At 62.0% G+C, this 25,219-nt stretch overlaps 13 protein-coding genes across 13 annotated transcripts; 7 read left to right on the top strand and 6 right to left on the bottom strand.

Annotated features, from left to right (window-relative positions):
• Window positions 1-99: 99 nt before the first annotated feature.
• BDZ90DRAFT_234128 (hypothetical protein) lies at window positions 100-1,017 on the top strand. The gene is made up of 3 exons (XM_025506903.1): window positions 100-519; window positions 599-671; window positions 761-1,017. The coding sequence occupies exons 1-3, from the start codon at window positions 108-110 to the stop codon at window positions 798-800; spliced, it is 525 nt and encodes a 174-aa protein (XP_025359893.1). The 5' UTR covers window positions 100-107; the 3' UTR covers window positions 801-1,017.
• Window positions 1,018-1,226: 209 nt separating this feature from the next.
• On the bottom strand, window positions 1,227-1,634 carry BDZ90DRAFT_262338 (hypothetical protein; the record flags this gene model as incomplete). Its single annotated transcript, XM_025508470.1, has 3 exons — window positions 1,227-1,265; window positions 1,367-1,470; window positions 1,547-1,634. 3 exons carry the CDS (start codon window positions 1,632-1,634, stop codon window positions 1,227-1,229), a joined length of 231 nt encoding a protein of 76 aa, XP_025359892.1.
• Window positions 1,635-2,185: 551 nt separating this feature from the next.
• On the top strand, window positions 2,186-2,582 carry BDZ90DRAFT_213497 (histone-fold-containing protein; the record flags this gene model as incomplete). Its single annotated transcript, XM_025504170.1, has 2 exons — window positions 2,186-2,311; window positions 2,403-2,582. Coding segments are annotated over 2 exons (306 nt in total), but the record flags the coding sequence as incomplete, so codon positions are not given.
• A 453-nt stretch (window positions 2,583-3,035) lies between these two features.
• Window positions 3,036-4,077, top strand: BDZ90DRAFT_71811 (hypothetical protein). Its single transcript, XM_025509804.1, has one exon. The coding sequence runs from the start codon at window positions 3,343-3,345 to the stop codon at window positions 3,880-3,882; it is 540 nt and encodes a 179-aa protein (XP_025359890.1). The 5' UTR covers window positions 3,036-3,342; the 3' UTR covers window positions 3,883-4,077.
• A 195-nt stretch (window positions 4,078-4,272) lies between these two features.
• On the top strand, window positions 4,273-7,749 carry BDZ90DRAFT_262336 (hypothetical protein; the record flags this gene model as incomplete). The annotated part of the gene is made up of 5 exons (XM_025508469.1): window positions 4,273-4,309; window positions 4,376-4,801; window positions 4,880-5,096; window positions 5,168-6,214; window positions 6,300-7,749. The coding sequence occupies 5 exons, from the start codon at window positions 4,273-4,275 to the stop codon at window positions 7,747-7,749; spliced, it is 3,177 nt and encodes a 1,058-aa protein (XP_025359889.1).
• A 1,285-nt stretch (window positions 7,750-9,034) lies between these two features.
• On the bottom strand, window positions 9,035-9,337 carry BDZ90DRAFT_205402 (DNA-binding domain of heat shock transcription factor; the record flags this gene model as incomplete). The annotated part of the gene is made up of 1 exon (XM_025503934.1): window positions 9,035-9,337. A coding segment is annotated over one exon (303 nt), but the record flags the coding sequence as incomplete, so codon positions are not given.
• Window positions 9,338-10,070: 733 nt separating this feature from the next.
• Window positions 10,071-10,917, top strand: BDZ90DRAFT_275875 (hypothetical protein; the record flags this gene model as incomplete). The annotated part of the gene is made up of 2 exons (XM_025508906.1): window positions 10,071-10,233; window positions 10,283-10,917. 2 exons carry the CDS (start codon window positions 10,071-10,073, stop codon window positions 10,915-10,917), a joined length of 798 nt encoding a protein of 265 aa, XP_025359887.1.
• Window positions 10,918-12,366: 1,449 nt separating this feature from the next.
• Window positions 12,367-13,286, bottom strand: BDZ90DRAFT_234122 (hypothetical protein). The gene has a single exon (XM_025506902.1). It carries the CDS (start codon window positions 12,999-13,001, stop codon window positions 12,537-12,539), a length of 465 nt encoding a protein of 154 aa, XP_025359886.1. The 5' UTR covers window positions 13,002-13,286; the 3' UTR covers window positions 12,367-12,536.
• An 837-nt stretch (window positions 13,287-14,123) lies between these two features.
• On the bottom strand, window positions 14,124-15,001 carry BDZ90DRAFT_255525 (hypothetical protein). Its single transcript, XM_025507856.1, has 4 exons — window positions 14,956-15,001; window positions 14,859-14,890; window positions 14,701-14,784; window positions 14,124-14,621 (listed from the first exon to the last, which is right to left on the bottom strand). Exons 1-4 carry the CDS (start codon window positions 14,960-14,962, stop codon window positions 14,529-14,531), a joined length of 216 nt encoding a protein of 71 aa, XP_025359885.1. The 5' UTR covers window positions 14,963-15,001; the 3' UTR covers window positions 14,124-14,528.
• Window positions 15,002-15,300: 299 nt separating this feature from the next.
• BDZ90DRAFT_281502 (DNase I-like protein) lies at window positions 15,301-17,371 on the top strand (the record flags this gene model as incomplete). Its single annotated transcript, XM_025509366.1, has 4 exons — window positions 15,301-15,841; window positions 15,931-16,738; window positions 16,815-17,076; window positions 17,171-17,371. The coding sequence occupies 4 exons, from the start codon at window positions 15,301-15,303 to the stop codon at window positions 17,369-17,371; spliced, it is 1,812 nt and encodes a 603-aa protein (XP_025359884.1).
• A 130-nt stretch (window positions 17,372-17,501) lies between these two features.
• BDZ90DRAFT_223397 (CoA-transferase family III) lies at window positions 17,502-19,179 on the bottom strand (the record flags this gene model as incomplete). The annotated part of the gene is made up of 5 exons (XM_025504575.1): window positions 17,502-18,029; window positions 18,098-18,149; window positions 18,225-18,439; window positions 18,553-18,709; window positions 18,791-19,179. 5 exons carry the CDS (start codon window positions 19,177-19,179, stop codon window positions 17,502-17,504), a joined length of 1,341 nt encoding a protein of 446 aa, XP_025359883.1.
• Window positions 19,180-19,411: 232 nt separating this feature from the next.
• BDZ90DRAFT_234116 (glutathione synthase) lies at window positions 19,412-21,800 on the bottom strand. The gene is made up of 3 exons (XM_025506901.1): window positions 21,397-21,800; window positions 20,856-21,160; window positions 19,412-20,758 (listed from the first exon to the last, which is right to left on the bottom strand). Exons 1-3 carry the CDS (start codon window positions 21,790-21,792, stop codon window positions 19,465-19,467), a joined length of 1,995 nt encoding a protein of 664 aa, XP_025359882.1. The 5' UTR covers window positions 21,793-21,800; the 3' UTR covers window positions 19,412-19,464.
• Window positions 21,801-23,674: 1,874 nt separating this feature from the next.
• Window positions 23,675-24,760, top strand: BDZ90DRAFT_262330 (hypothetical protein; the record flags this gene model as incomplete). Its single annotated transcript, XM_025508468.1, has 1 exon — window positions 23,675-24,760. One exon carries the CDS (start codon window positions 23,675-23,677, stop codon window positions 24,758-24,760), a length of 1,086 nt encoding a protein of 361 aa, XP_025359881.1.
• Between the last annotated feature and the right edge of the window lie 459 nt (window positions 24,761-25,219).

Here is a 25,219-nt window from a genome sequence, read left to right as displayed (position 1 = left end):
CCCCCCCCTTCGGCCAGTCGGGCGGATGCGCGGCCAACGTCGAATGGGCGGCGAGGATACGGCTGCCTATTGATCATCAGCTTCCCATCACACCACAAACGCCCACAATGCTCCTCGCCACAACAACAGCGTCGCGCTCTCTGCTGTCATCAGCCCCCGCTTCATCTTCCCGCCTCGCCCTGCGCACATTCAGCAGCACTCCCACCCCTCTAGCAGGCTTCTTCCAACGACCAGCCCAAGTCCCCACTCTTCGCGATACCCAGACCACCCCCGACACCACAAGCAAGGACACGTCCAAGGTTGCCTACCCTCATACCGTCCCAGGCTACCCGGCCGAGCAGTCCCCCAACTATCCCGCTACATGGAGCAAGACGCAGCAGCCTCGCGATGAGGCGTGGAAGGGGCCGAGGTTCGAGCAGATGAACGCCGAGATGCAGCCTATGCCGCTGAGTGCTATGGCGATGATTGCCAAGGAGCCCATCAGGCTAGTACAGGGGAGGAAGGCCATGTGTGATGGTGGTGAGTGCGGGGTCCGAAGCATAGTAGCCCGGCGCGATTCGATGTGCTGACGCTGATGATTGGACGGTATCGCTCGCAGGCAAAGGAGCTTTGGGCCACCCGCGCGTATTCATCAACCTGGACAAGGCAGGGCCCAAGGCTTGCCCGTGGTGGTGCGTGCCACCGATGAAGAACAGAAAAGCTGCAATCGAATAGCCATCTGACATTCTTTTGCCTCCCCGCCACCTTCGCATTCACGCAGCGGTCTGCGATACGAGCAGGATCACGGAGATCATCACTGAGAGCGTGTGCATAGATGGCGAGAAGAGAATGGGAGCCGGCAATGTCAGGCCTGATCATGTACATGAGCCAGAAGAAGTACCGCTCATCGCAATCTCAATCGACCGGGATATCATTTCGAGAAGTGTGCGCGGCATTGCAGCGCCTTCCCCGTTCCCGTCCACGCTCTTCCCCTTCCAGCCTTCCACAGGCTCAATCAATGCCTTGCGTCTCTCCTCTTCGACGGACGCGGACTGCTGTGCGATACTGCAAAGACTGTCGCTGTGCGAGAAAGCGCAGGTGACTATGGCTGAGCCCAGGGAAGTCAAGTCGAAGCCCAAGGCCCGTACCGCCCGTCGAAGGACAATGTATGCTGCGTCCGCTTCTTGACTTGATGCTGGCTGTGATGAGGTGGGAGGAGGCGATTGTGTAGCCATGCCCTCACACCCTCACTTTTCAGCCTCTGCCCTCAAGTCCTGGACGACCTTCTGCGGGTGTGGGGGGAAAAAGAGTGGAGATTAGCATCAGCCTCTTTCCCCCCCCCCCCCCGCCTACGCGCACCTCTCCACTCGTACGCCGCGATACTCACCGCCAGACCATCAGCGCTCTGCCCTTGCTGGAGGAGATTGATGCAGGCCTTGAGCTCTGAGCGTGTGAGTCCCGTCTGGAGTAGGCGGGATAGATCGTCGAGGACTAGCGAGTGAGGAAGACGATGGAGGGGTCAGCATGAATGCGAGCAGCCTAGTAGAAGAAGGGGGAGGCAACGCACTTTCGAATCCCTCGTCGGAGGGACGATGCCCCACTGCTCCCGTGGCGCTCGAAGAACGAGGCGCAGCAGCCTCTCTGCGTTGATCCATGTCGAGTAAAGGGAGAGTGCGTGTTGCTGCTTGCACTTTGTCTTGATTGGACGAGCGCGTCTCGACACGCGGACAGAGAGACACGCGGCGGGCGCGGAGAGAGAGAGAGACACGCAGCGGATTGCATTCATCCTCGTCTCCACCACAACTCAGTCATTGCCTTCTCGTCCGCGACCAGCATGGCCTCCATCCCCTCTTCAGCCCTCACGGGAAACATAGGCGGCAACGAGCTGGACGCTCCTGGCTCCACTCCACCAGCAGGCGAGGCGATACAGCCCGAAGTCGGCGCCGAAGCAGAGGAGGAAGAAGCGGGGCGAGGAGCTCAGGACGAGGAGACAGAAGCAGCCGCAGCGGATGACGATGATGTCGAGGACATTGGCGAGGATAGTGCGGGCGAGGAGGGCGAAGGCGACGGAGATGAGGACGAAGAGGCGCGCGTGGAAGCCGAAGCTGGTCCTTCCAACCCCAATGCCGCCAACCTCACAATGGGCAAGCAGAAAGGTCCAAAGACCCTTCCACGCAAAGGAGGACCTCACACCATCGCTGCAGCACTGCGAGCATCACGCAAGCCGGGTACTTCACAACTTCCTACTGCCAGAGTCAAGAAGATCATCCTCAGCGACCCGGATGTGGACGCCTGTGGGAAAGAGGCCACCTTCGCCATCGGCAAGGCATGTGTGCGTGCGCGCGAGCCGCAAGCAGTCTTCGTGCTTCGAAATGGCAGTAGCTGACGTTATCCCTTCTTTCTTCTCGCGCGTCGCCTGGCAGGAAATCTACATTCACCACCTCGTCGAATCCGCCTACACACAAGCACGCCTAGACAAGCGCAAAGCCGTCGTGTACCGGGACGTATCCCGCGCCATCAAGAGTACGCCGCACCTCGAGTTCCTCATGGATGTAGTCCCGCAGTCCATCCCGCTCTCCCAGGCCTTGACTGAGAGACAGCGTCATGCCGATTTTGCGGCTAGCATGGAGAGTGGAGCCGGGGCGATTGCTGAAGCTGAGGCTGAGGCTGAGGCGGAGGAGCGAGAGGAGGCGGCGGCGGCGGCTAGGATGGGCGATGACGATGGGGATGGGGAGGAGCGGGCGATGAACGGAGGCGGAGCGGCTCACGCGCACGACGTGACGGCCGAGGATCAGATGAGGGAGCATGCCCTGTTGCCAGGCACGGCGAGGGCTGCGGGCGAGGCGTTGCAGGGGACTGCGAGCGAGGTACAGGAGGTGAGGCCACTTCCTCCCATGCGTGGCTAGACGTGTGTGTGCTTCTTGTTCTTCTCATGCACACCTAGACGTCTTGTTCTGCGTATGTCATCATCTAGATCCCCGCACACCCTGCCACGCGGTTGCTCTTCGCCTGACCTTGAGGAGAGAGGTCCACTCCCGCGCCCTCGCGCACACACGCTAAGCCCACGCTATCTCTCTCAACCCCGCGCACATCGAACCCTTGCCCCCAACCTTGACCAAAAGCACCGCACCGCACCGGCTTCCTCTCGCCTCGCGCACCGTCTTTCGGGCTGCGTATCAACGTACCGAAGCGTTGCCCAACGTAATGACCGACCCAGCATCTCCTCTCCTCTCCGTGTACCGCGTGTAGCTCCGTGCCTCATATCCAGTCCCCACGCCACATTTAAAGTTTGGAACCCCGAAACAAAAGGGCAGGCAGGGCACGACAGACAGGCCAGGCCAGGGCAGGGCAAGGAAGGGAGGGATGGCTCCTTGCGGCCCTGCTTGCGGCGTTGCCTCATTGACCTGCTCTTGCTCGATGCATTGCATTCGGTACGTCGTCTACGAGCGGATCAGTGAGCCAGCGAGCGGGGTCCAGACCAGACCTCAGATAGAAAGAGGCGGCAAAAGGGAGCGAGCCGTTCGCGGACCGCGTTTTACCATCAACGACGACACTCGTTCTTCGGAGCAATATTTGGTCGGGCGGTCGGTGGGTGGCGGCGGAGAAGGAGACGGGAGACGGCCAAGTGAAGTTGGGCTTCGGGTTCCTGAAGCAACCAAAGGGGAGGCGCGAAGACCTCGTGTGACCCCCGAATCGTTTCTTCCTCTTCGTTACCACCACCCACTCAGGTCCCGTGGCCCCCCCCATTCACTCCTTGCTCCGAGCCCCTTCCCCCCTGCCTGCCTGCCCGCCCGCCTGCACGCAGCAGCATCAGCTTCCCGCACACAGCCAGCACCCACGCAAATCACGGCAGCGGCAGCAGGAGCAGCGGCAGCGACAGCCGTTTGCTTCTCACAAACTTAATAGCTCTCACGCATCACGCAGGCAGGAGTGAGCCGGCCCGTCTTCGCCTTGCTGCAGCAGCAAGTGAGCGAGGCCAGGAAGCAAGGCAGGCAAGGTAGGCAAGCAAGCAAGCAAGCAAGCAGGTGGGCGTACGTACGTGCGAGCGAGATCCCACGCTTGTTCGCTTTTAGTGTGCCTCGTCTTTGTTCAATCGCATCTCGCAATCGCGGGAAGGGGGTTCAGGGCCAAGAGTTGCGCACGCCCACACTTCGTTCGTTGATTCATTCATTTGATCGATACGAGAGGGGCGATGTCGCTTTGATATTGTAGCGTAGCGAGCGGCGACTCCTTCTTCTTCTTCTTCACCACTCTTTCTCTCCTCACCTCGATACCACCGCCGCGTCGCCCACCATGGATCCTGCCGCCATGCCGGCTGACGGGCAGAGAAGTAAGTGTGTGGCGTGCACGCCCGTCCTCCTTGTGATAATGCTGACCTGCTCCTCCTCGCACGCAGACATGACTGCCCTCGCGGAGCACTACATCCACACGCCAGTCCCGCAACACTTCTCCGCGGGCGTCGTCGTAGCATCTATAGTCGTCGCCTTCTTGGGAGCATGGTCCGCCCTGTTGCTTCTGGGTAAGCGCACCTCCTCCAAAGGGGCGCGCAATATCGCCCTCCTCTTCCTCGCAGCAATGGCGCAGTCGGCCGTAGGCATCTGGGGAATGCACGGCATCGGCATGTTCAGCATGACATTGAAGCCCACGCCAGATGTGGATTGGCATGTGGGGTTCAGTGCAGCCTTTACGGCGTTGAGCTTGATCGTTCCGCTGCTGGCGCTATGCATCGCCTTCTTCCTCCTGGACTTTACGACGTTTCGATATTGGAGGGCCATCGTCTCGGGCGTAGCGACGGGGGCTACGATTGGTTTCATGCACTACAGTGAGCTGAGCCGGCCCGCGACACGCGTGAGTGTGCTGGGCGAGCTGACCCATCCTTCTCTTCCCCTCTCCGCGTCAGGCGCATCGTTCCGGACGCGCAACTTCCATGTCGAGTACCAGCCAGCCGTCTTGGTCGTCTCGATCCTTCTCGCAATGGCCGCCGCAACGGTGGCCTTGACGCTCTTCTTCCGCTTCAAGGCGCACTGGGACGATGGATGGTGGAAGCGGGCCTTGTGCGCCTTTGCCCTCGCCGTAGCCGTCTCGTCGATGCATTACACGGGCATGGCAGGCACCAAGTGCGTGCGAGCGATGACACGCAGAAGAAGAGGGCCGCACTCACCTCACGCTGCCCCTCCGCCCGCCGCAGGTACCGCGTTCGCGCTGATCTGGTCAACGAGGTCGCAGCCCTCGGACACAGCAACGAGTCGCAAGTCCTCGTAGCCGCGTCCGTGATGTGCGCCTTCTTCCTGCTCCTCTCCCTCGCCATCACCCTCGTCGACACCCTCGTCGCCAAGCGCTCCCGCCAGAATGCGCGCAAAGTCGTCATTTGCTCGGCGACGTTCAACAAGCAGGGCCAGCTACTGGTGAAAGAGGACGGCACGCTTCCCATGGTAGTCATCGAGACGCCTATGCGGCACAGCGAGGTCCTCACGGCGCTGGACCGCAGACAGAGCACTTTCCAATGGATGTACGCCGTCAGCTGGGACTGGGATATGGTCAGTGACTTCCTCAAGGCCATCTCGATGCGTCTCTTCGCGCTGGAGCACGCCGTCAAGCCTGAGAGATCGGGGAACGCTTCTACCTTCTGGAGCCGCCTCGTGGAGCGACGCCGCAGCTTGGATGGGGGTCCGGGCGCACCGGGAAGTCCACAAGCCCTGGCCGACTTTCGCGACCGCTTCATCGACGCGGCGGGGCAATTGGCCGTGCAACTCGACGTGCCTTTTCAGCGGATTGGCGTCCTCTACGACCAGGTGATGCCTACGGGCACGCGCAGGGCCGCAGAGCAGGCTGCGCGCGAGGCGGGCATCTCGCTGCATGGCAGCCAGACGACGAGCAGCGAGGACGCTTCCGAATCGGGCGTGTATCGTCGACCGCCGTCCATCTTTGCCGAGGGTGAAAAAGAGAACGAGGGGGCCATGCTCTTCCTTGTGCGACGCATGTCAGATGATGCGACGTCGCGCGAGTCGGAGGAGCGCTACCTGCAGCGCGGGTATCGCATGACGGATGTGCGCTTCTTGGGGAGCCACCTTGCAAACCATTACGCGGTGCAGAAGAAGGACATGGAGGCATGGCTGGGGCGACTCAAGATGTACGCGCGGAGAGGGACCAGGCCGGTGGTGCAGCCAGGTCCGGCTGTTTACGTGGGGCTGTTCGGCGTGCGAGCATCGACGACGCAGTACGGCGGGCTCGAAGCGTGAGTAGGCGCGGCGCGGCGCGGCGCGATCGTAGAGGTGTGGAGATGGACGCTGACCCACCTTGCCTGCTCCACGCCCGCACAGCCTGGTGTACGGGTTTGCCCGCCACCAGATCCCGGCGTACCGCCTTCCGAAAGTCGAGGGAATAACGCCGCAGATCCGTTACTGGGTCAAGCTGCTGGATCGCATGACCCTCGAGGACGCCACGGAGACGTGCCACCGCGAAGCCAACAAGGCGAGCGAGCGCCTGAAATCCCTCTCTGCCGTTCGCTCTTCTCGCGAGGCCTTGCGCGGCGCTCGCGACGACGATGAGGAGGACGAGGAGCGCAACCTCGCGGCGGAGAGCGACTCGCTCGACACGATGGCCTCGTTCCAGCGAGCGTTGGGCGTTGCGCTTGAGGCGCTCGAGAACAGCATGCGTTTCTACCCTCAACTCAAGTCTACGGCGCGTCTCTCGGCGGATATCCTCGAGGTGCCCTCGAGTCTCGACGGTAGTACGGACCCGGCGCAGATGATCGTCGTGCAGGCGGTGTTACCCGATGAGAGGGCGGACCTGCAACGCGGCGATGGTGCACACCCGTTGATCGATGCGAGTCAAGCAATCCCCACGGACCAGGTCAGCCCGAACGTACCCTTCGTCTACGTCCCTTACTCGCTTTTCAGCAAGGCGCAGATGATGCTGATCCGGGGCAGGCAGGCGGAACAGTTTGAGCGAAGCGTCGCCTCCGAGTTGCGGGCCAGATATCCGGGCGTATGCGGCGTGCCCGGCATCAGCGAGGAGGGCGAGGCGAGGTGGTCATACGATGACGATGTCGACGTCGAGAAGGGGACGCACAGCCCTGCCGCTTCGCCGATGACGGCGAGGTTTGCTTCTTTGCTGCACCCGCGTAGCCCCTCACGAAGGAAGGTAGAGGATATCGAGGCCGTAGAGATGATGAGCACACCGCACTCGCCCGTTTCCATGAAGCGGGCCCTCTCGACGGACAGCATGGCGGGTGCAGCGATACGAGGGCAGTCCAGCGTAGACTGGACAACTGTACAGACGCTGGAGCGTGGAGGGAGATCGCGAGGGTCAACAGGCGCATCTACAACGACGTGTGGCGAGAGGCCGACGAGTGCGGGCAACGGGTCGTTGGGGATCCGACGTTTCCTCGGCGGCGGCGCGGAGGGCCAGCCGGCCGCAGCTCCTCCCGCCTCGCCGCGACACCAACGCAGCGCGTCGATCGGGGCAGTCCTCTCGCAGGACGAAGGGGCAGCTCTAACCAGCCTGCCCCGTCGGGTGAGCGTGCGTCGACAACGTAGCGTCTCGGCCGCCAACACGGCCACGGCTCCGGTCCCGACTGCCGTCGCGCCGATCCAGCGTCTACGCCCTCGTGTGCCCGACGTTGAACCACGGCGAGCGCCGCAGCATCGCTTTGCGGCGGCAGAGTCTGCTGCGAGCGGGAGCAACGGGAGTGACGATTGGATGGCGAGGCGATTGAGCGAGATCGAGCGGGCTCCAGGTGGGAGCGCGCTGCTTGGCGTGGACTGGTAGCACGGTGCGCACGGTGCGAGAATAGAGCCTCAAATCGTCGCATCGCATTTTCGCGCTGCTATCGCGGGTTGTCAATTACAGCATATTGTGGTGGCTACAGGATCGCGTGATGAGTGAAAGGCGTGAGGCGTGATGAGTGAGTGAGAGGCGAGAGACAGATGACAGAGCACAAGCGCAGATACGAGGACGGAGGCAGGGACGAGGAGACGGGAGAGAAGACGTAGAGCTTGGCGCCGCGCCGCTCGGCTCAACGTCGTGGAAAGGAAAAGGATCCTCCAGCACCAGCGCGATGATGAGGAGCCGGCGCGCGCGGAGGCGGTGGGGGAGGCAGGTTGGATGACCGCGAACCCCCAGCGCTCGCAGCCGCAGCCGCAGCCGTGGCCGGGAGGGGAGGCGGAGAGGACATAGATCCGGGCGCAGTGGCACCGCCGCCACTGCCTGCAGTGACGTTGATGAATCCAGTATCGATGCCGAGGTAATGTGCCAAGCTAGTGATCTCGCTCTGGTACACGTCCAACATCTGACGACGCTGCGCCGCCTCCTGACCCCCCGACGATGCGCCCGCCGCGCTCGCATTTGCATTCGGGCTGAGGGCTACGACTCCCGCCAATCGATGCACGAGGCGTAGCAAGTGGGCTTTCCCCGTTGCCTCTTCGCGGGATACGGCGTGGAGCTCTTCGGTGAGGAGACGGACGTTGTCCGATAGAGCGCGCACTTGCTTCTCGAGGTAGTCGCTGTGTCGGATGATGGCGTCGATGCGGTCCGGTACGGAGGATGCGCCCGCACTCGCACCCGCGCCCGTGGGGTCTCCTTGCTCGACGTTGACGTTGACATGGGATGGACCGGACTCAGCGCCGCCTGCGTAGGATGGGTGGGAGGGGGGCGGGCCGATGGCAATACTGGCCGCCTTAGCGTGGCCAGAGGGGAGGGGCGCACCCCATGCTGCCGCCGCCGGATTGCTCATCGGTGCCCGCTGCTGCTGCTGCTGCTGCTGCTGCTGCTGCACCATGGCCCGCTCGCCGCGCATGGCCGCGTCAGTCAAGCTGCGCACGCGAGCGTGGGCCGCGGGGTGCTGGCCGGGGAACGCCTCGCCCGCTCCAAAGTCAGGTCGTGCTGCGTAGCGCGGGTCCTCGCCGCCCATGTAGCCTGGCGGGAGGGCTCCTGCCGCCTCGTAAGGGTCGACGGGCGTCGAGCTGCGCGATCGCATCCTCCCATCAAAGTCTACGCCGTGCAGTGATCCACTGAAGCTCTGGCTCGTACTGCCTGTGCGCTTGTGTCGCGACGACTTGCGCTTAATCTCGGCCAAGAGGGCCACCTCTCCCCTGCGAAAGGACGGATGCTTGAACTCCCAGATTTGTACCTCCTCATTGGGCGCGCCAGAGAAGGTGTGGTTCACCTTGTGGAAGCCGTACATGTTGAGCTGGCGGACGAAGCTTTGCCAATTTGCATGCTTGAACCAGACGGGCAGGACGACGCGGGAGAACTCGGCAGGGTTGGCTACGGAGAAGACGTCTCCCTGTGGACCCCAGGTGATCATCTCCCCTGTGGCTTCGTCCTCGAGCATGGAGTAGAGCTTGGCGACAAAGGAAGGCTGCTGCTTATTGCCTGGACCAGAGCCCGAGCCGGGCAGGCCGGTGAGGGCTGGGTGGATCGGCGGGCAGCCAGAGAGTTGCTGTGCCGTGAGCGAGGGGGAGGCGCTTCCCGCTGGTTGTAGCGGTGTGGGAAGACTGCCTGACCCGTACTGCGCTGCCGAGGTAGAGGGGCCCGCCGCTGTCGCTGCTGCTGCTGTTGTGATGGGAGGGAGTGCGGAGGTGGAGCGTGGAGACGAGGAAGAAGAAGGAAATGCGCTCCGAGTGGCGAGCATGGCGACGTTCGAGGAGGGGCCTGGATTTGCTGCCACGAAGCTGCGAGGGGCGTTGACGCGGGCTACTTGAGGCGGTGGGGATGTAGGGCGAGCAGACAGGCTCGCGATGCCGGGCAAGCGACTGCGGGATGGCAGAGGTGAGAAGTGGGTACGTTCCTGCGCCGTCGATGAGCCGCCGCCTCCGCCACTCCTGACGGGCGAGCTGATGGTGGTGATGCTCATCAAGCTGCCCGTAGCTGCGCTCGAGGGCGGCTGCCAAGTGTAGTTACGCTGCTCGCGATGTGGCTGAGACGGAGGTGACGACGTAGGACCGGCGCCTGCGCCAGTGGTAACATCTGCTTCGCCCTCCATCTTTGGCACCTTGTGAGAAGCACCACGCTCCTCGGCGCTCTCCTCGCGCGTGGCCCTCTTCAATGGCGGGGACTGCATTCGACTGGCGCGACTGGCTGGCCTTGACATGGAGGGCGACCTCGCGGCGCTGCTACTGCTACGACTACTGTTGCTGCTACTGCTGCTGCTGCTACCACGCGGCCTGCCCTCTGCCTCGACGGCGGGCGGCGGGTGCTGCATGCGTGGCGATGCGGCGTGGAGGGACGGAATCGCAAAGTGTCGTGGACGTGGTGGGTGGTGATTGCTGTATAGTCTCGAATGATGGTGGTCCTGCTGCAGCGCCGTCGATGTGGACATGCCCTCTGACAGCCGGAGCTACGAGAGCTGCGTGCGGCGAGGAGAGGAAGTCGAGTCGAGTGGAGTGGAGTGGAAGCGAAGGAAAGTCGACGTCAGTTGATGGATTCTCCAGCAGCAGCGCAAGAGCAAGCGCAAACGACAGCCCCACGCCCCTTCGGCGTCGGCGTCGCTTCCACATTCACTGCCAATCTGGCCGGTCGGTCAACGAGGGTGACGACGGAGGCGACGGCGACGGCAATGAGGGCGGGCGGCGGGATAGCGGCTTGCAAGTGGCACGAGGGCGAGAGATGGCCGCCCTATGCCGAGCCATTGGACCGCCCTTTCCCCCGTCCGCCGAGCCCTTCCCCCCCGTCCGCACTCGAAAGCCTCATCCGCCGCCGGACATTACCTGCTACTCACTTGTGGGCCAAGGTGGCGATGCTGATGATGACGTCGCAGAGGGCGAGGAGCAGAACGTTGCGTCAGGAAAAGTGACCACGTGTGACGGATCGGCGAAGCGTGAGGATGAGGAGGAACAGAGATGCGTCGACGAGGTTGGTAGCAAGCAGAAACGTCGCCGTCGTCGTCCACGTCCACGACGTAGGCTCGCGAACTGGGCTGCGAACAGCTGGTCCTAGGCCGGGCCGTTCTCACGTCCGCCTACCGCTTTCGAATCGAGATCTGAGCGTAGAGAAAGCTCGGATCGACGGAGGCGTGACGACGTGTGAGGCGTAGAGCGTCGAGCGTGAAGCGTCTTCGCTGCCCCGAGGCCCGAACGGGAGATGCGTGGGTGGATCGTGTGGCGAGCGCGAGTCGTGGGCGTGGGCTTGTGCGTGGGCGTAAGCGTACAAGTCGCGGGCGTCGTCCGTTCGTATCGAGGTCGTCGAGCCAGCTCGTCGTGTTCGTCGTCCCAAAGACTCTGGGTAGTCGCACCCCCTTCGCTGCACGATGGATGGCGAGGGCGATGCGATGACAAGGGGAGCGCTGATTGGATGGAATGGAAATCGGCCCAAAGTCCAATCTGCGCCCTGCGCCGCCTGCAACTCACCTTCACTTGACGAGAGCGAGCGGCCGTCCGCGCAGCAGGCAGGCCCTTCGGTCGGTCGGTCGGTCGATTGGTCTCTCCGTCCGTGCTTGCTTGCTTGCTTGCTCGCGTCTTGCGTCGTCGTTCTGCTCCGCTGTGTTGGTTGACAAGCACGCAGGCAGGCAGGCAGGCAGCGAGCGGTGCGGCGCGGGCGAGGCGGTGCGGTGCGCGATGGGCTTCACACGCTGAGTCTGGAAAAGGGCAGAGAAAACAACCAACCAAAAAAAAAGAGGAAAGTCAAAAAAGGGCCCAGGCTCACCACGGGGCGGCGAAAGAGGGACGGACGGGCCAAGCGCGACGGCGGCGGCGGCGGCGGCCACACAAACAAATGACAGGCGGGCGCTGCGAGCGGGGCAGGCGGGCGGCAGAAGCGGTGCCTGATCGGCAAGAGCCAAGCACCGAGAGGGCGAGAGAGGATGACGTTGGAGGGCGAGGGCGGGCGGCGAGCGAGGCGATGGGATTGGGATGGGATGGAATGGTGAGGGAGAGGAGAAGAAGCGAAAAGAGATGGTAAGCCGCTTCGAGGGCAAGCCGCTTCGAGGGCAAGCCGCTTCGAGGGTAAGCCGCTTCGAGGGTAAGCCGCTGCTTCTCGACTCGACGTCCTCGCCACAGGCGATGGAAGCAAAAAGTGAGCGCATTCGTCCCGTCGCAATGTAACCACGGCCCCTCGAACGGGTCTCGCTCGACCCGATATGTCATGTGGTGCAGTGGTGGCAGGGGTCCCGTCGCACCTGCGTGTCATTCGAACGCAGGGCCCCCGGCAGCGGCGCAGAGGGGTGGCGCAGAGACAGGCGGGTCTTTTGTTGCCAAGGCTGAGCGTGGGTGAGAACATCGCAAACGCAACGTCTAGCCCTTTCGACGTCAAGACGAGACCAGACGAGGCCAGACGAGACCAGACGAGACGAGGGGCGTGGAAACTCGATCCCAATCTCGGTGGCAATATCGGTAGCCCGTGCGTCCTTCTCTCTCGCCTCCTTGGAACGTTTCTGTAATGTCCCACGTCCACGCCTTCCCGTCCACGCCTTCCATCCTATCCTCGCCTCGCCTCGCCTCACCTCGCCCCGCCCGTCGTCGGGACTTTAATGCTGTGCTGTGCTCGCACCCGACTTGCCGAGGAGCAAGTACGCCCTCGCAAGGAGGCAAGTGCGCCCGCCCGATTTGAGCGTAAAGCGCCTAATAGGGTACGACCCTTCCCTCGAGCGAGACGCACGCGGGCGTGGGCGCAGCGCTGCGCCGAACGAAGGCAGAACGCATCGTGTCGTGCCGTGTCGTATCGTCTATTTCGAGCGAACATCCGCGAAGCAGCATGATAATCGTCTCACATACACACACACCACGAGCGTTCGTTCGCTCACAGCAAGCGCGCAGCGGGACGAGGGTCGAGACCGGCAAGGCAGGCCTGGCAAAGAAGGGAAAAGTCGCCGCAAGACCGTGCACCGTGCACGCACGATTTGATACCAAGCCAAGACCTCCTTCATCTACTCGTGTAGAGTACGCTTTTCGATCGGAGCAAGACGCATCGTTGCGGTTCAGGTTCGAGACGCCGAGTCGTGGGACGTGAGACGCAAGTCGTGAGCGGAGAAGTCGAGAGCTCAAGAGGCAGAGACGGCATGAGGCGAGACGAGACGAGACGGGCATGAGCTAGGCGGTGCTTCTCTCGCCGAGCTCGTCTTCTTTGACTTCGACTTTGCCGCGTGGAGGGCAGCCGCCTTCGATCGCCACGGAGCGAGGAGCTGGACTGATGGCATTCGATTCGACTCGACTCGACTCGGGAAAGTGGGTCGCTACTTGTTCGGCCTCTCTCGGTGCGAGCGCATCCCCTTGTTCAGCGACATGACCATGGTGCCTTCTCGCTAGCTCCTCGAGGGAATTAGAATTGCGTGCGCCCCTTTTAGTCAGGGGAAAGGCGCTCTGCTTCCTCCCCATCTCGGCGCGTGAGCGACTCGCAAAGTGAAAGCAACGCCATCTGATTCGCTTCTCGCTGGTTGCTGTAGCGCCTCCTACCCTGGAAAGTGCGCCTTGCTGTTCACTCATAGCGCGCCTATTTTCTCGCCGCTTTCGACTCGGGAAAGTCGTTGCCCTCGACCAGCTTCGCTCTTAGTCCAGGACTCAGGAAAAGTGCGATCCTGTTTCTCTCTTCTTCTGCTCACGGGAGCACGAATGCGGACAATCGTAGCTGTGTGCGCATCGGCGAGTAGACGGGCGTTGCAATCGCTATTCTGGCACGGCTCGAATGGGAGCAAGGCCGCCGCACCACATCCCTCATCTGTCGATTGGGCGGAGGGGAGACTTTGGCGCTCTCCTCTGCGTCTGGCTTCGGAAGAGGGCTAAGCTCTCATCTACCCGGCCCTCATGAGGAGGTCTACTATGCTTTCGGTCTGGTCAGGAGAGTGCTCCTCGCATCTGTCTGCACAGCACCGTCCGGTATTCTGCTCAGAGAAGATGCGCTGCATTTCGCTTCTGCCTGGCTCTCGATGTTGGTTAGCGCCTTCTACGTAGGGGAAAGTGAGCGTTGAGATGGCGACATGGCAATTTTCTGGTCTCTTCTGGCTGGAGGACAGGGCTTGCTCGCTGCTTAGGGAAGCTCCTTCGTTCTTCTCGCTTGCTGGTTAGGAAAGGCCTTGCCCCTTAGTCCTTCTGGTCTGAAAACCCATCGATGCTCTCTGGTCAGGAAAGCTTCTCTCGCGCTTACTAGTCAGGGAAGCCCCTTTCACGCTCTCTGGTCATGGAAAGCTTCTCTCCCTCCATCGACCTAGGACAGCTCTTCTCGCGCCCCTTTGCCTCCTTCTATTCAGTAAAGGGCGCATAAAAGCGCCAACGGGTCGTCGCTTTCTGCTCTGCAAACGGCGTAGTTGGCTGCAAACGGCGTAGTTGGAGGCCTCTTTCTATACAGGGGTGCATGCGTGACTCCTTACGATGACCTACATTCAACAGGACTAACGCTGATTCTTGCCTTTGCTGGGGGCGAGTAGGCGATGCAAACGAGGGGTCCTCCGCCTTCTTCAACTCGGGAGAGGGTCAGTCATCAAAGCGCGGAGACGTCTGCTTCGACGGGGCGACGAGAGGTGCTTTTGCGTTGTTGTGATGCTACACTGATTGGTATTTGTCCCCCGCCGCTATCTCTACACCTTGCCCACTCTGGCGTTCGTATCGCTTCTCCGCCTCTCATTGCTTGGGAGGAGGCGTACTGTCCCTTCCCTTTTGCGCCGCCTGAGCAGCCCATTGTGGCGCTTCTGCTGATTCCGACTGCTTTGCGAGCTGTGCGGACGCGCAGCAGGAAATGAACGTCAGCATCTCACAAGACGTCACATGGGGCATCGCTCGCGTCGCCCCTCACCTCGAGCTGCTGAGCGTATGCGGCCTTTCGGCTTGCTGCCTGTCTCTGTGCGTCTACCTGCTTCTTGAGTTCGGGAGAGAGGCGCTGCGGCGGCGCAGAAAGAGATGACAGGATGTCAGTCTTGATACTCATCAGTACTCGCCGCTCGCCGCGCTCACGTCGTAGAATTGCTGCTCCGTAGGTGTTGAGGCTGCGCGAGAGTGCAACGAGGGTCAGCATGTAGCCCCGTGCAACCTGGCATCGTGCCAGTCTCACCCTTCATGATCACCCAGCCAAAGCCAATGATCCCTGCAAATCCCACGGAGCCCCTGACGATTGCGCGACCGGCCATGGCTAGTCGCGAGTCGTGGATGAGGATGTGGTGGTGTTGTGTCTGTCGATTGGTGGCTGATGACTAACCGAGTGAGCGAGGAGCGCGGCCAGAGACTCGACTTGTCGTCGAGATGGACGGGCGGGGCGGACTCGCTCGCGTGGCTCTCCCGCGAGGAGTGGAGGCGGGCGGGCGGACCAGGCACAGGCAGGCAGGCACGGACGGGGCTCGGCGTCCAACACTCGCTCGCCTCTTCAATCCAACCCGCCCCAACCACCTCCTATTGCGAGATGGACGCCATCCCTGCCCCTCCAGCCACTCTCCTCGACCTGCTAGGTCCGCGCGACCACATCAAGATCGTCGTGCCGTTTGCGTCGGGCGTGTGCGAGCTGAGAGAGGATAGGGACGGCGAGCAAGACCTGCACATCGACTCCTTGCTGGTCCTCGTCTCGACGATCAGCAACGATGTCGAGGCGAGTGCCTTGTTGCTCTACGACACAGCGCGAGATTGCACAGTCGCGGCACTTCCGCTCATCTCGCATCTCCTCGACGTCAAGAGCGACTCGCCTACGCAGATCAGCGTCTCTGCGGGCGCATCGCGCATTGAGGGGTCGTCCCCGAATGTGCTACTGTTGCAGGACCTGCGCTTACTCCTCGATGCGCTGGGCGCGAGCGGGTCGCGGCATAAGGCGGGAGATGACGAGACGTTGCTGCTACTCACCAGGTGGGCGTGGCTGAAGCGATACGCCGGTAGCGGGGAGGTCTTTGCCGGTGTGAAGCGGGTGCTGGGCGAGGCGAGGGAGAGGGGCAAGAGACCAATCTACAGTCGGTGTGAGTGCGGCGAGCGGCGAGCAGCCTGCGATGAGTGAGAGGTGTGATTTCTGACGTAGAGCTGACAAAGAGCCCACGTACGTGCACAGTCGCCACCACCACCACCACCACCTCATCGAGCGCTCCTCTTCCTGCTGCACCACCCCCTTCCTCCTCACTCCGCCTAACAGTAATAACCTACAATGTAGGCGGGGCTCTCCCTCCCTCCTCCCCTCTCGACCTCCCCCTCACCTTCCTCACCCGCCCCTCCCTCCAGCAAAGCGATCTCCTCGCCATCGGCCTCCAGGAAGTGGACACGTCCTCCTCCGCCTACATCTGGTTCGACCCAGCGCGACAGGCTGCGTGGATCAGCGCCGTAAATCGACACCTTGCGCGGGGCGAGGGGGAGGGTGAGGAGGAACAGGAGGGTAGATGGGAGCTCCGAGCCGTCAAGCAACACGTGACCATCCTCCTTCTTGTGTACGAGCGCGTCCCCGTCAGCTCGGAGCGACGACTCGTCGTGGACGAGGTAGCTCTTGCGTCCGTAGGCGTAGGATTAGGCGGCTTCATGGCGAACAAGGGAGGGGTGGCGGCGAGAATGAGGGTGCGTGCGCGCGGCCAAGAGGCGGGACAGGCACAGGCGCAGGCACAAGCGCAGGCGCAGGCGACCCTCTGCTTTGTTACCGCACACCTTTCTGCTGGAGCGGGGAGGATCGCTATGGAGCGACGCGTGTGGGATTGGGCCGAGCTGGAGAGGCGATTGCGCTTCGAGATGCCGGTGCGCGAGGCGGTGCACGAAGCGGTGCGCGCGGGGGAGGGCGAGTCGAGCTCGAACAGTAGCAGCAGCAGCAGCAGCAGCAGCAGCAGCGAGGGTGGCGAGTCGGTCCCGACTATCAAGCTCGGTCTGCGAGATCACGAGTGAGTCGCGCGTGGTCTCCGCCTCTCAGCCGCGCAGTCTCGTCCTGACATCCCTCTCGCCTGCCCTCACGCACAGCTACACCCTCCTATTCGGGGACCTCAACTCTCGCTTGCCCCTCTCCCTCTCCTCGTACCAGGTACAACGCCTCCTCCGCCGGGGCAAAGTCGGGATGCAGATGCTGCAGGGGTACGACGAGCTACGAGCGCACTTGAGCGAGAACGAGGCGGGGTCAGCGGCAAAGGGCATCTCTCTGGTGGAGACGGACGAGACGCGGCTGTTGGCCTTGCAGAGCTGGCATGGCTGGAGAGAGGTGGGCGAGCTAGCATTCCCTCCTACGGTGAGAGCGCGCGCGCCCGTGAAGCACGTAATTTTCGTAGGGCATTGAGTTCATTCTGACTCTTCTCGTCGCACTACCACTACCGCCCCGCCAGTACAAATTCGACGTAGGCACCTCGCACTACGACACGTCGGAGAAACAGCGCGTCCCCTCGTGGACGGATCGCGTGCTCGTGCACGGCAGCCGTGATTGGAGCTTGAACGCGTATGACTGCGAGGGGGCAGTGCTGCTGAGCGATCATAAGCCTGTGAGGGCCGAGGTGGTCGTACATCTCGCGCCGCCGCCGGCGAGGTGATGATGAGGACGAGGAGGAGCGCGACGACGGCGGCGGCGACGACGACGACTAGCATTACGACGCCGCGCGCACAATGATACCCCGGTACGCCGCCCTGCACGCCGCCATGCACGCCGCCATGCACGCCGCCCTAGATGACTCCCTTCTCCCTAAGCGCCTGCATCTCCTCTTGACTCACCCCCAACTCCCCGCCCAACATCGCCTCATTATCCTCTCCCAGATCCTTTCCAGCCCAACGCGTCCCCTGACCCCCTCGCTCCAAGACGGGCGAAACGCCAGGCATATCGATCTCCCACCCCTTGCCTAGTCGCTCGCTATAGAAGGGGACACGCTCCACCATCCCTCGCGCTTGGACATGAGGGTCCGCAACCAGGTGGGCTACATCGTTTATCCTGCCTGCGGGGACACGGGCCTCGCGCATGGTAGCGAGGACTTCGTCGACTGTGTAGCGTGAGGTCCACTCGCTGATTGCGCCTTCGATCTCGGCCTGGTGGGCGACGCGAGCCGAATTGTTCGCGTAGCGTTCCCCGACGAGATCTTGCCGACCGATGGCCGTCATCAGGCGTGCGTAGATGCTGTCCCCGTTTCCGCCGATTATAACGTGCTGAGAGGGCTCCGAGGTTGGGAAGGCTGAGGTGGGGACGATGCCCGTGACTCCCTGTGCGGTGGGCGAGAAGGGGTGAGTGATAAATGAGAGGGGAGCGCAAAGGGCAGCGCTACACGTACAGCTCCGGATGGACCGCGAATGGCGCCTGTCCTCGAATACGCTGGGATCAAGCTGCGCGTGCGCGTGTGCGGGTATGTCAGCAAACAAATCTGGTCTACTGCTCTTCGCACCGTGTCGCGAACCCACCCCTCCATCATCGACAAGACGGCCTCATAGATGGCTACATCGACGGTCTGTCCGCTCTTCTCCCCTGGCTTGACCTTGCCCCGCGCAAGCAAAGCCATCACGGTGCCAAAGGCGGCGTGCAGCCCGGCGAGGGAGTCTCCGAGCGAGATGTTGGGGCGAATAGGAGCGCCACTGAGCTGGCCAGAGGAGTCGACCGCGCCGTTGACGAAGCGGAACTGCGCGTGCGGGGTGGCGAAGGAGTAGCATTGCGAGGAGAGCGAGGGGGGTTGTTAGATCAAAAAGCTGGCTGCCAGAGCAGGCTGGCCTCCGTATTCTCACGCCCACTCACCCCTCCAAACCCTTCGCATACGGCCGCAAATCCGGGCTCCTCGCGCATGGGCCCCGTCTGGCCGTACCCTGATATACGAGTGAAGATGAGCGACGGGTTGACAGGATGCAGGTCAGAGGGACCGAGACCCCATCGTTCGAGAGTGCCTGGTTTGAAGCTGCGCGCGAGAGGGGCCCAGAAGAGTCAGCCTGATTGCGATTCCTTCGAAGCCGGCCTCGCCTCGCCTCGCAATGCGTACTTCTCAATCAAAACATCGCACCCCTCGGCCAATCGTCTTGCAATCCGTCTCCCCTCCTCCTGCCTCAGATCACACGTAACACTCCTCTTGTTCCTGGCCAGACTGCGGAACCACGGGCTCACCCCGTCCTCCGGGTCCAGCTCGCGCCACACGCGCAGCGGGTCACCTACACCGGGAGGCTCGAGCTTGATGACATCGGCGCCGAAATGGGCGAGGAGTTGACCGCAGTAAGGGCCTGCGATCAGTTGGCCCATTTCTAGGATGCGAATCCCCGCTAGAGGACCGGCTGCGTCGCTTGCCGGTGGAGGGGAGGAAGAAGTGGTGGTGGCCAGGCGGCGGCAGAGGGGCGGGCGATGCAGAGGGGCCAGTCTCGATGCTCGAGCTGCCATCCGGGGGAGGGGCAAACGGAGCATTGCGTCGTGCGTGTTGGTGAGGAGGGAACGAAGGCAAGAAGCGCAGCGCCGCTCGTGCGTGCACGGACGTCTCGTGAGGCCCGCCGGCCCGCCGGTCCAACGCCGGGCGTCGCCACGTGGCTCGCCCAAGCGGGCCAGGCAGTCTACGACGTCGCCCTCGCCCGCGCCCTCGCCCTCGATTACATGGCGCTGGTCTCTCTGAAAGGCAATGACGATGAATTTGCTGAAGGATGCGTACAGCGCACCACCCACCACATAGTCTCAGTCGACCAACACAACGCTGTCCACCACACTGAACCCCACGGCAACCCCACCCTCATCGCTTTCCCTCCCCTTCGTCCTCAAGAGGTAGGGCGCCCTCAACCCTCCTGACTTTGCCCTCTCCTCCTCCGTCTCATCCCCATCGTACTCGCCATGATTCTTCGCATCATCTACGCTGCTCTCCCACCAGCAGGTCCGCTTCTTTGCCCTCTCCTCTTCCTCGGGCGTCACGTCGCTAAATACCTCGTCTACAAATTCCTTGGTATACGGGGAGAAGAGGGCGCACCCGTACACGCCCAGCTCGCTCACCACATCCGGGGAGAGACGACATTCTGCTGCGGTGAGCTTCTCCGAGTGCGGGGTGGGGATGGTTTGCGCTGAGCCCGCAGAGTCCTCGACCTTGACGACGGACGAGGAGGAGGAGGAAGCAGAAGGGGGGCGGATAAGGTAGTTGCCCAGCCCGGAGGGAGGGGAGATAAGCTCCATCAGGATGTACCCTTCCCGTTCGCGCGGCGTGGACGAGTCAGCAGCAGAGACAGTGGTGGTTGTCTTGGCGGTGTTGCGCGAGGAACGACGCTTGCTCGATGACGACGATGACGGCGGCCCTTCTGGCTCTGACTCTTGCTTGACGCTATCTAGATCCCTTCCTGCCCCGCCGCGCGCATCACGCTCCTCCATCCTACGCAGGGCGCGCGGAATCTCGCTGCGGTACACGTTATTCCCACCACCTTCCCTCTGCGGCTTCATAACGAAACGCTCGCTCTCCTCCATTGCCAATCGATAACCCTCCGTCCCCAGCTTCGAGTCATCGAGAGGGTACAGATCCGACCACGTAGCGCGCAATGCCTTGATCTCCTCCTTGCTACGCTTCGGCAACATCTCCTCGACGATGCCCGGCTCGCTCAGCACCTGCTGCACCTTCTTGGCCCCCGCAAGCTGAAGCGGCACGCTCGGGCACTTGATGGCTGCCGTATCCTCCAGAGCCTGACGCAACTGCCAGTGCTTCTCGCTCTTGTAGTCGTCCGGCGTGTACCCCGCTCGCCAGTAGACGACGCTGATCTCGGGGCAACGGTGGTCTCTCACGTTCTGCCCCTCGAGGGGCACGTAGATGATCTGACGTGGGTCGTGCCACGCCGGGCAGCTACCGATGGAGATGGCGTCGGGCTGCGTGACCAGGTTGTCGAAGGTGCGGCGCAGAGATTTGATGCCGTGCGCACGGAGTAGCTCGTACTCGATCCAGCGTTGGTCGAAGGCGTTGCGCTCTGACTCCTGCACGATGAAGAGGATGCGTAGCCTGCGCGGGCAGCGAATGAGAATAGGGGTACAGGAGGTCAGCGATTAGTTGGTCCTCGCCGTGATGCCTGCCTGCCTGACAACCCGCTGCTACGTACGAGTGGCGCGTCCAATTCTTACAGGTTCGCGCATACACGCGGTGTGCTGCGGCCAAGCCGTTGACCAGCACCGTGAGCGCCGTATTGCGGGGCAGGGACGGCTCGTTGAGGATCTCGGGCGCCGCGTCGTAGTAGCTCGTCTGGTCGAGGAGGAAGCGATGCATTTCACCCACTTTTGTGCAGAGTGGACCAAAGGAGGAGGAGATTGTGTTGAACTCTACTTGGCGGATTGAGGGCGGGGAGGAGGGGGAGGAGGAGTCGGAGTGAAGGAGGTAGTCGCTACGGAAGAGGCCGAGGTGCCAGTGCTGGGCGGCCGAGGGGGACAGACAGGGATCAGCGTCATTTCGCTGCGACAAAGTGGAAGGTGTACTCTGGCCCCTATTCCCCGCACACTGCGCCTCAAACTGATTCAGATGTCTCGTCGGCATCCTGTCACGCTGTATGCGCGACGTCCGAGTAGCGGTTCTAATGCTATGAGGTTGGCTCATCCTCGGCTGCAGCGGGCGCAATTGTCCTCCCCTATCGGCCACACGCAACTCACCGCGCCAGTCTCAGCCCCGTTATCGTCCTCGTACACCTCCTCGTAGATGCCCCACAATCGTCGTGTAAAGTCGTCTACCTTGGCCACGTTGCCACCGATCACCTTGGCGAGGAAGGCGCCATCCAGAGCCACGGTGGCGTAGAGCTCGTTGAGGATGGGCTGGAGTCTTATCGCCTCGGTAAAGGCGCTACGGGGGAAGGGCGAAGGGAAAAGGGAGAGGGGAGCATGGTGCACGTGTGTTGACGAGGGGGGCGAGCCCTGAGGTCGATAGACTATCCCGTGCGAAAGGGCATAGTCTGTTGCCTGGGCGGAGAGGGAGGCAATCTGGTGTTGCGTAAGGGCTGGAGGCCATGAGGGTAGCGATGAAGATGAGGAAGCACCCGACGTCGAGGCCATGATAATGGCGTGGAGAGAAACGCAAGAAGAAAGCGCGACTCCAAGTCCAGTCGAGCGGATAGAGGCATTGCCGGGGATAAGCCCGGACGCGCCACGTGGTAATCGTCACCACCTGGACCGGCGAGCGCGAGAGACGTCCGTGCACGCAACCTGCCTAGCTCTCTGTCCTCGGTCCTCTTGCGCCCCAACCTGGACGTTGCTCGCTACCAGCTCATCTTATCCACCTCGTGTCCGCCTCGCGCCCCAATCTTCGCCCCATTCGGCGTCGCCTGGCTCCCGACAATGTTCGGCCCGGCGTGATCCCTCCGCCATGACGGCGAGTCGGCGGCCGACCTCCCATCCAGGAACGAAAGTGCGGAGCGCAGCGGCTCGAGGTGCGCATTCATGTGATTGATGTTGAGTGATTAGTTTCTACGCACTCAGCGAAAGCGGATGGCTGGCTTGCTGCGAATCATCAGGTGCGGCGGGGCTGAGCAGCGAGTGATTGGATGCTGGGTGATCAGCCCGCCCAGACGACTTGCTGCGCATCACCTTGAGCTGGGCAATATTGCGGAGGGCGTCAAAGCTGGACGTTGGGTGATTCGCTCCTCCTCGGACCAAGCGGGCCGGTGCGCAGCTGGCAGGAGGAGCGGATTCCGTAACGAGTTACGAAGGCAATCATGCCTATCTGCATCTTGACTTTCGACCATCCGCTCCTCATCGACTCAGCACTCTCCCTCATCCACTTGCCTGCATCCACCTCATCACAACCGCTCGACTGTTGTACAGCACATCATGGTCGCCCACGAGCACTCTGCCATCGTCATCCTGTCCATCATCTCGAGTTGAGCTGGCCTCAACACGCAATACGCCTCGCCCTCGCCCACGTCCACGTCCACGCTCCCTAATCTGAGCATTCACATCTCAAGTCCTCGACATCCACCTCTCAAACCGCTTTCCTCACCGGCAGCATCGCTCTGGCAGCGTTGATCCAGCTGTAAAACCACTGTGCTTGTACTGATACCACGTGCGAGGCGAGCATGCGCGATCCACCCGTGAGTTGATCGTCTCGATGAGTCCCGATTGCCCAGGTCGAGGAGACTGACCGTTGTCTTCCTCCTCTGCTCGTACTTTGCAGACGATGGTGTTGATAGTCTCCATATCAGCGTCAAGGGCTACACAGTAGGAGTAGCTCTGCCCCGAAGCGTGAGTAAGCACGGTCCCTGCTCCTTCTCCAGCTGACATACTCGAGGCTGAATGTATGCCCCCTCCCTCAGCCGCACGCAGCTCTTCGTCTTCGGGTCATCAAACGTCGCATCGCATCGCATCGCATTGCGCATTCCATCGCCTCGCGGCAATGGGTGGATGATTTCTCGGCATATCGAGCGGCCTCGTAGCCATGGCTGGCGCTGCGCCTCTTCAAGCTTGGCCTCTTCAGCAAGCACCACTGTTGTATCCGCACTTGGACCTCCCGTAGTACACTTTCCACCATGTTGTCCATATAGTACTCGCCAAGGTGAATTACCCCGTCCCACTCTACCTCGTGCCTTGCAGACGTGGCTAAACCTCGCTCGTACGCCCCCCTCTCGCAGGTGCCCATCGCACGATCCGGCAGGGCATGCTCAACGCTACCCTGTCTAGAGTACGCAGCCAAGGCTCTGACTTCAGGCGAAGTGCAAGAATGCGACGGCATCAGCGTGGGCTGCTCATGCGGCGTCGCTCATCGACGCTCACAGCCCAGGGTCCTGTTCCACTGATACGGCACCATCAGAGTGAGTGCTGAACGTCATCCCTCAGCTAGCAGACGAGAGGATAAGCTGACGTTCAGACCCTGCTCGCTATCTAAGATACACGCCACGAATGCTTACGTGGATGGAGCTCGACAACAACACCTTGCCTTTTGATGCAACCCAGAACCCGCATCAAAAGACACCATGCCGACTTTCTCGCGCAAAATACTACGTCCTCGTCTCAGGCCTCTTCCTCGCCGCCTACGAAGGCCTTGTGCCCCGACCCTCGCATACTACCAGAGGTCCTCAATGCGAGTGCAGTCGTCACCGCCACCACCGTCACCACCACCACCACCACCACACCGTATTCCCTACCCCATTCTTCGTCGTCCCGCATCAGGACTGGGGCGCGCATCCTTCCGGCTGAGGCGACGGACGAGGGGAAATCTTTGCCTGAAGACCAATCGCCGCTCAACACCATAGCCACCGCCGGCTCTTCGAGGCGCGCCGCTCACCAGCCCGGCGCAAACGCCAAAGTCAAACATCCCGTCGCTAAGGAGGTTGTCGCCAACGCGCCCAGCGCCGAACGCTCGCAGTCGCCCGTCGCCGCCGCTACCGCCGACGCAGCCCAGTCGCCCGCGAATCGTCCCGACGTCGCCCCGCCCGCTTGCCCCTCGTCTACTCATCCTAATCCCGGCCCACGCATCTCTTCAGCCGCATACGAGGAGACAAAGATCTACCCTCTCCATGGCAGCACCGAGTCGCCAGAGGCCTACTGCCGAAGGCACATCAGGACAATGCAGGAGATGCCGACCAACGGGCACGGCGCATGTGCTGCCATTGGCGCGGCGCTCGAGATGGACGCCATGGAGGTTCGGGGCAAGTTCAGCCGGGCCATGAAGTACACAAATGTCCGCGCTCGCTTCCCTGACATCAGCGACGAGCGGTGGACGGCGATTAGACAGCGCTTCTTGCCCGACGAAGTCCCGGAGGGATTCGAGAAATCTTGCGGTCCGGAGCACGCCATCAACTCACACTGCCTCCGCATCATCGCGCAGATTGAGCGCTGCCCGATAGCTATGTATTCAGACCAAGGTGCAGCGAAGTCGGTGACGACTGCGTCAAGGCAATGTCCAAGGAGAACGAGTCGCCAGAACGCTACCTTGCGCGCCATGTCGTCAAATACAAATACATGCGCACTGAGCGTAACGGCCACTGCGGGTTCCATGCAATCGCCGATCAATTGGGGATCACGGTGATGGAGCTGCGCCGCTTCCTCGAGACAGCCGCGGGTCGTGCTGCAGTGGGCTTTTTGTTGGACCGCGAGGTGGAGAAATTGAAAGAGAGGATCCTCCCATCTAAGCTTCCCAAAGGGTTCGAAAAGGGATGCGACAGAGCTCACTACATGAACGATGCTTGCGTAGTGCTCGTCGCGGAGATGGAGAGGGTCAATGCCGTCTCCTTGTCAGCAAAGGGCGCCAAGTGGTCTTCGACCTACACACCTTTAACTCGCGGCTACAAGGGCAGCAAGATCTCGGAGCTGTGCGTCGTGCACGACGGCGTCGACCATTACGACGTCGCCACCCTCAGCAAGGACCTCACCGCCAAGGCCGCACGACCCCAGATCAGCAGCCGTTTCGCTGCTGCCCACGAGAATACGCTGAGGCAGCTCTTGGCCTCGGCGACGCACAAGGCGACTCACGACGCTTGCTGGTTTG

The sequence above is a fragment of the Jaminaea rosea genome (genome assembly GCF_003144245.1).
Source record: "Jaminaea rosea strain MCA 5214 unplaced genomic scaffold BDZ90scaffold_15, whole genome shotgun sequence".
NCBI classification, from domain to species: domain Eukaryota; kingdom Fungi; phylum Basidiomycota; class Exobasidiomycetes; order Microstromatales; genus Jaminaea; species Jaminaea rosea.
The sequence above is the reverse complement of the archived record's forward strand: the minus strand, read 5'-3'. Positions and strand labels throughout refer to the sequence as shown.

Coding starts and splice junctions, on each gene's coding strand:
- BDZ90DRAFT_234128 (XM_025506903.1), top strand. CDS start 108: ATGCTCCTCGCCACAACAACAGCGTCGCGCTCTCTGCTGTCATCAGCC. Junction 520..598: donor GAAGGCCATGTGTGATGGTG/GTGAGTGCGGGG, acceptor TATCGCTCGCAG/GCAAAGGAGCTTTGGGCCAC. Junction 672..760: donor CCCAAGGCTTGCCCGTGGTG/GTGCGTGCCACC, acceptor GCATTCACGCAG/CGGTCTGCGATACGAGCAGG.
- BDZ90DRAFT_71811 (XM_025509804.1), top strand. CDS start 3,343: ATGGCTCCTTGCGGCCCTGCTTGCGGCGTTGCCTCATTGACCTGCTCT.
- BDZ90DRAFT_234122 (XM_025506902.1), bottom strand. CDS start 13,001: ATGCCCGTCTCGTCTCGTCTCGCCTCATGCCGTCTCTGCCTCTTGAGC.
- BDZ90DRAFT_255525 (XM_025507856.1), bottom strand. Junction 14,785..14,858: donor CGGAGCAGCAATTCTACGAC/GTGAGCGCGGCG, acceptor GCGCCGCCGCAG/CGCCTCTCTCCCGAACTCAA. Junction 14,622..14,700: donor CATACGCTCAGCAGCTCGAG/GTGAGGGGCGAC, acceptor GCGTCCGCACAG/CTCGCAAAGCAGTCGGAATC.
- BDZ90DRAFT_234116 (XM_025506901.1), bottom strand. CDS start 21,792: ATGGCCTCGACGTCGGGTGCTTCCTCATCTTCATCGCTACCCTCATGG. Junction 21,161..21,396: donor ACGGGGCTGAGACTGGCGCG/GTGAGTTGCGTG, acceptor TCGGCCGCCCAG/CACTGGCACCTCGGCCTCTT. Junction 20,759..20,855: donor AAGAATTGGACGCGCCACTC/GTACGTAGCAGC, acceptor CTGCCCGCGCAG/GCTACGCATCCTCTTCATCG.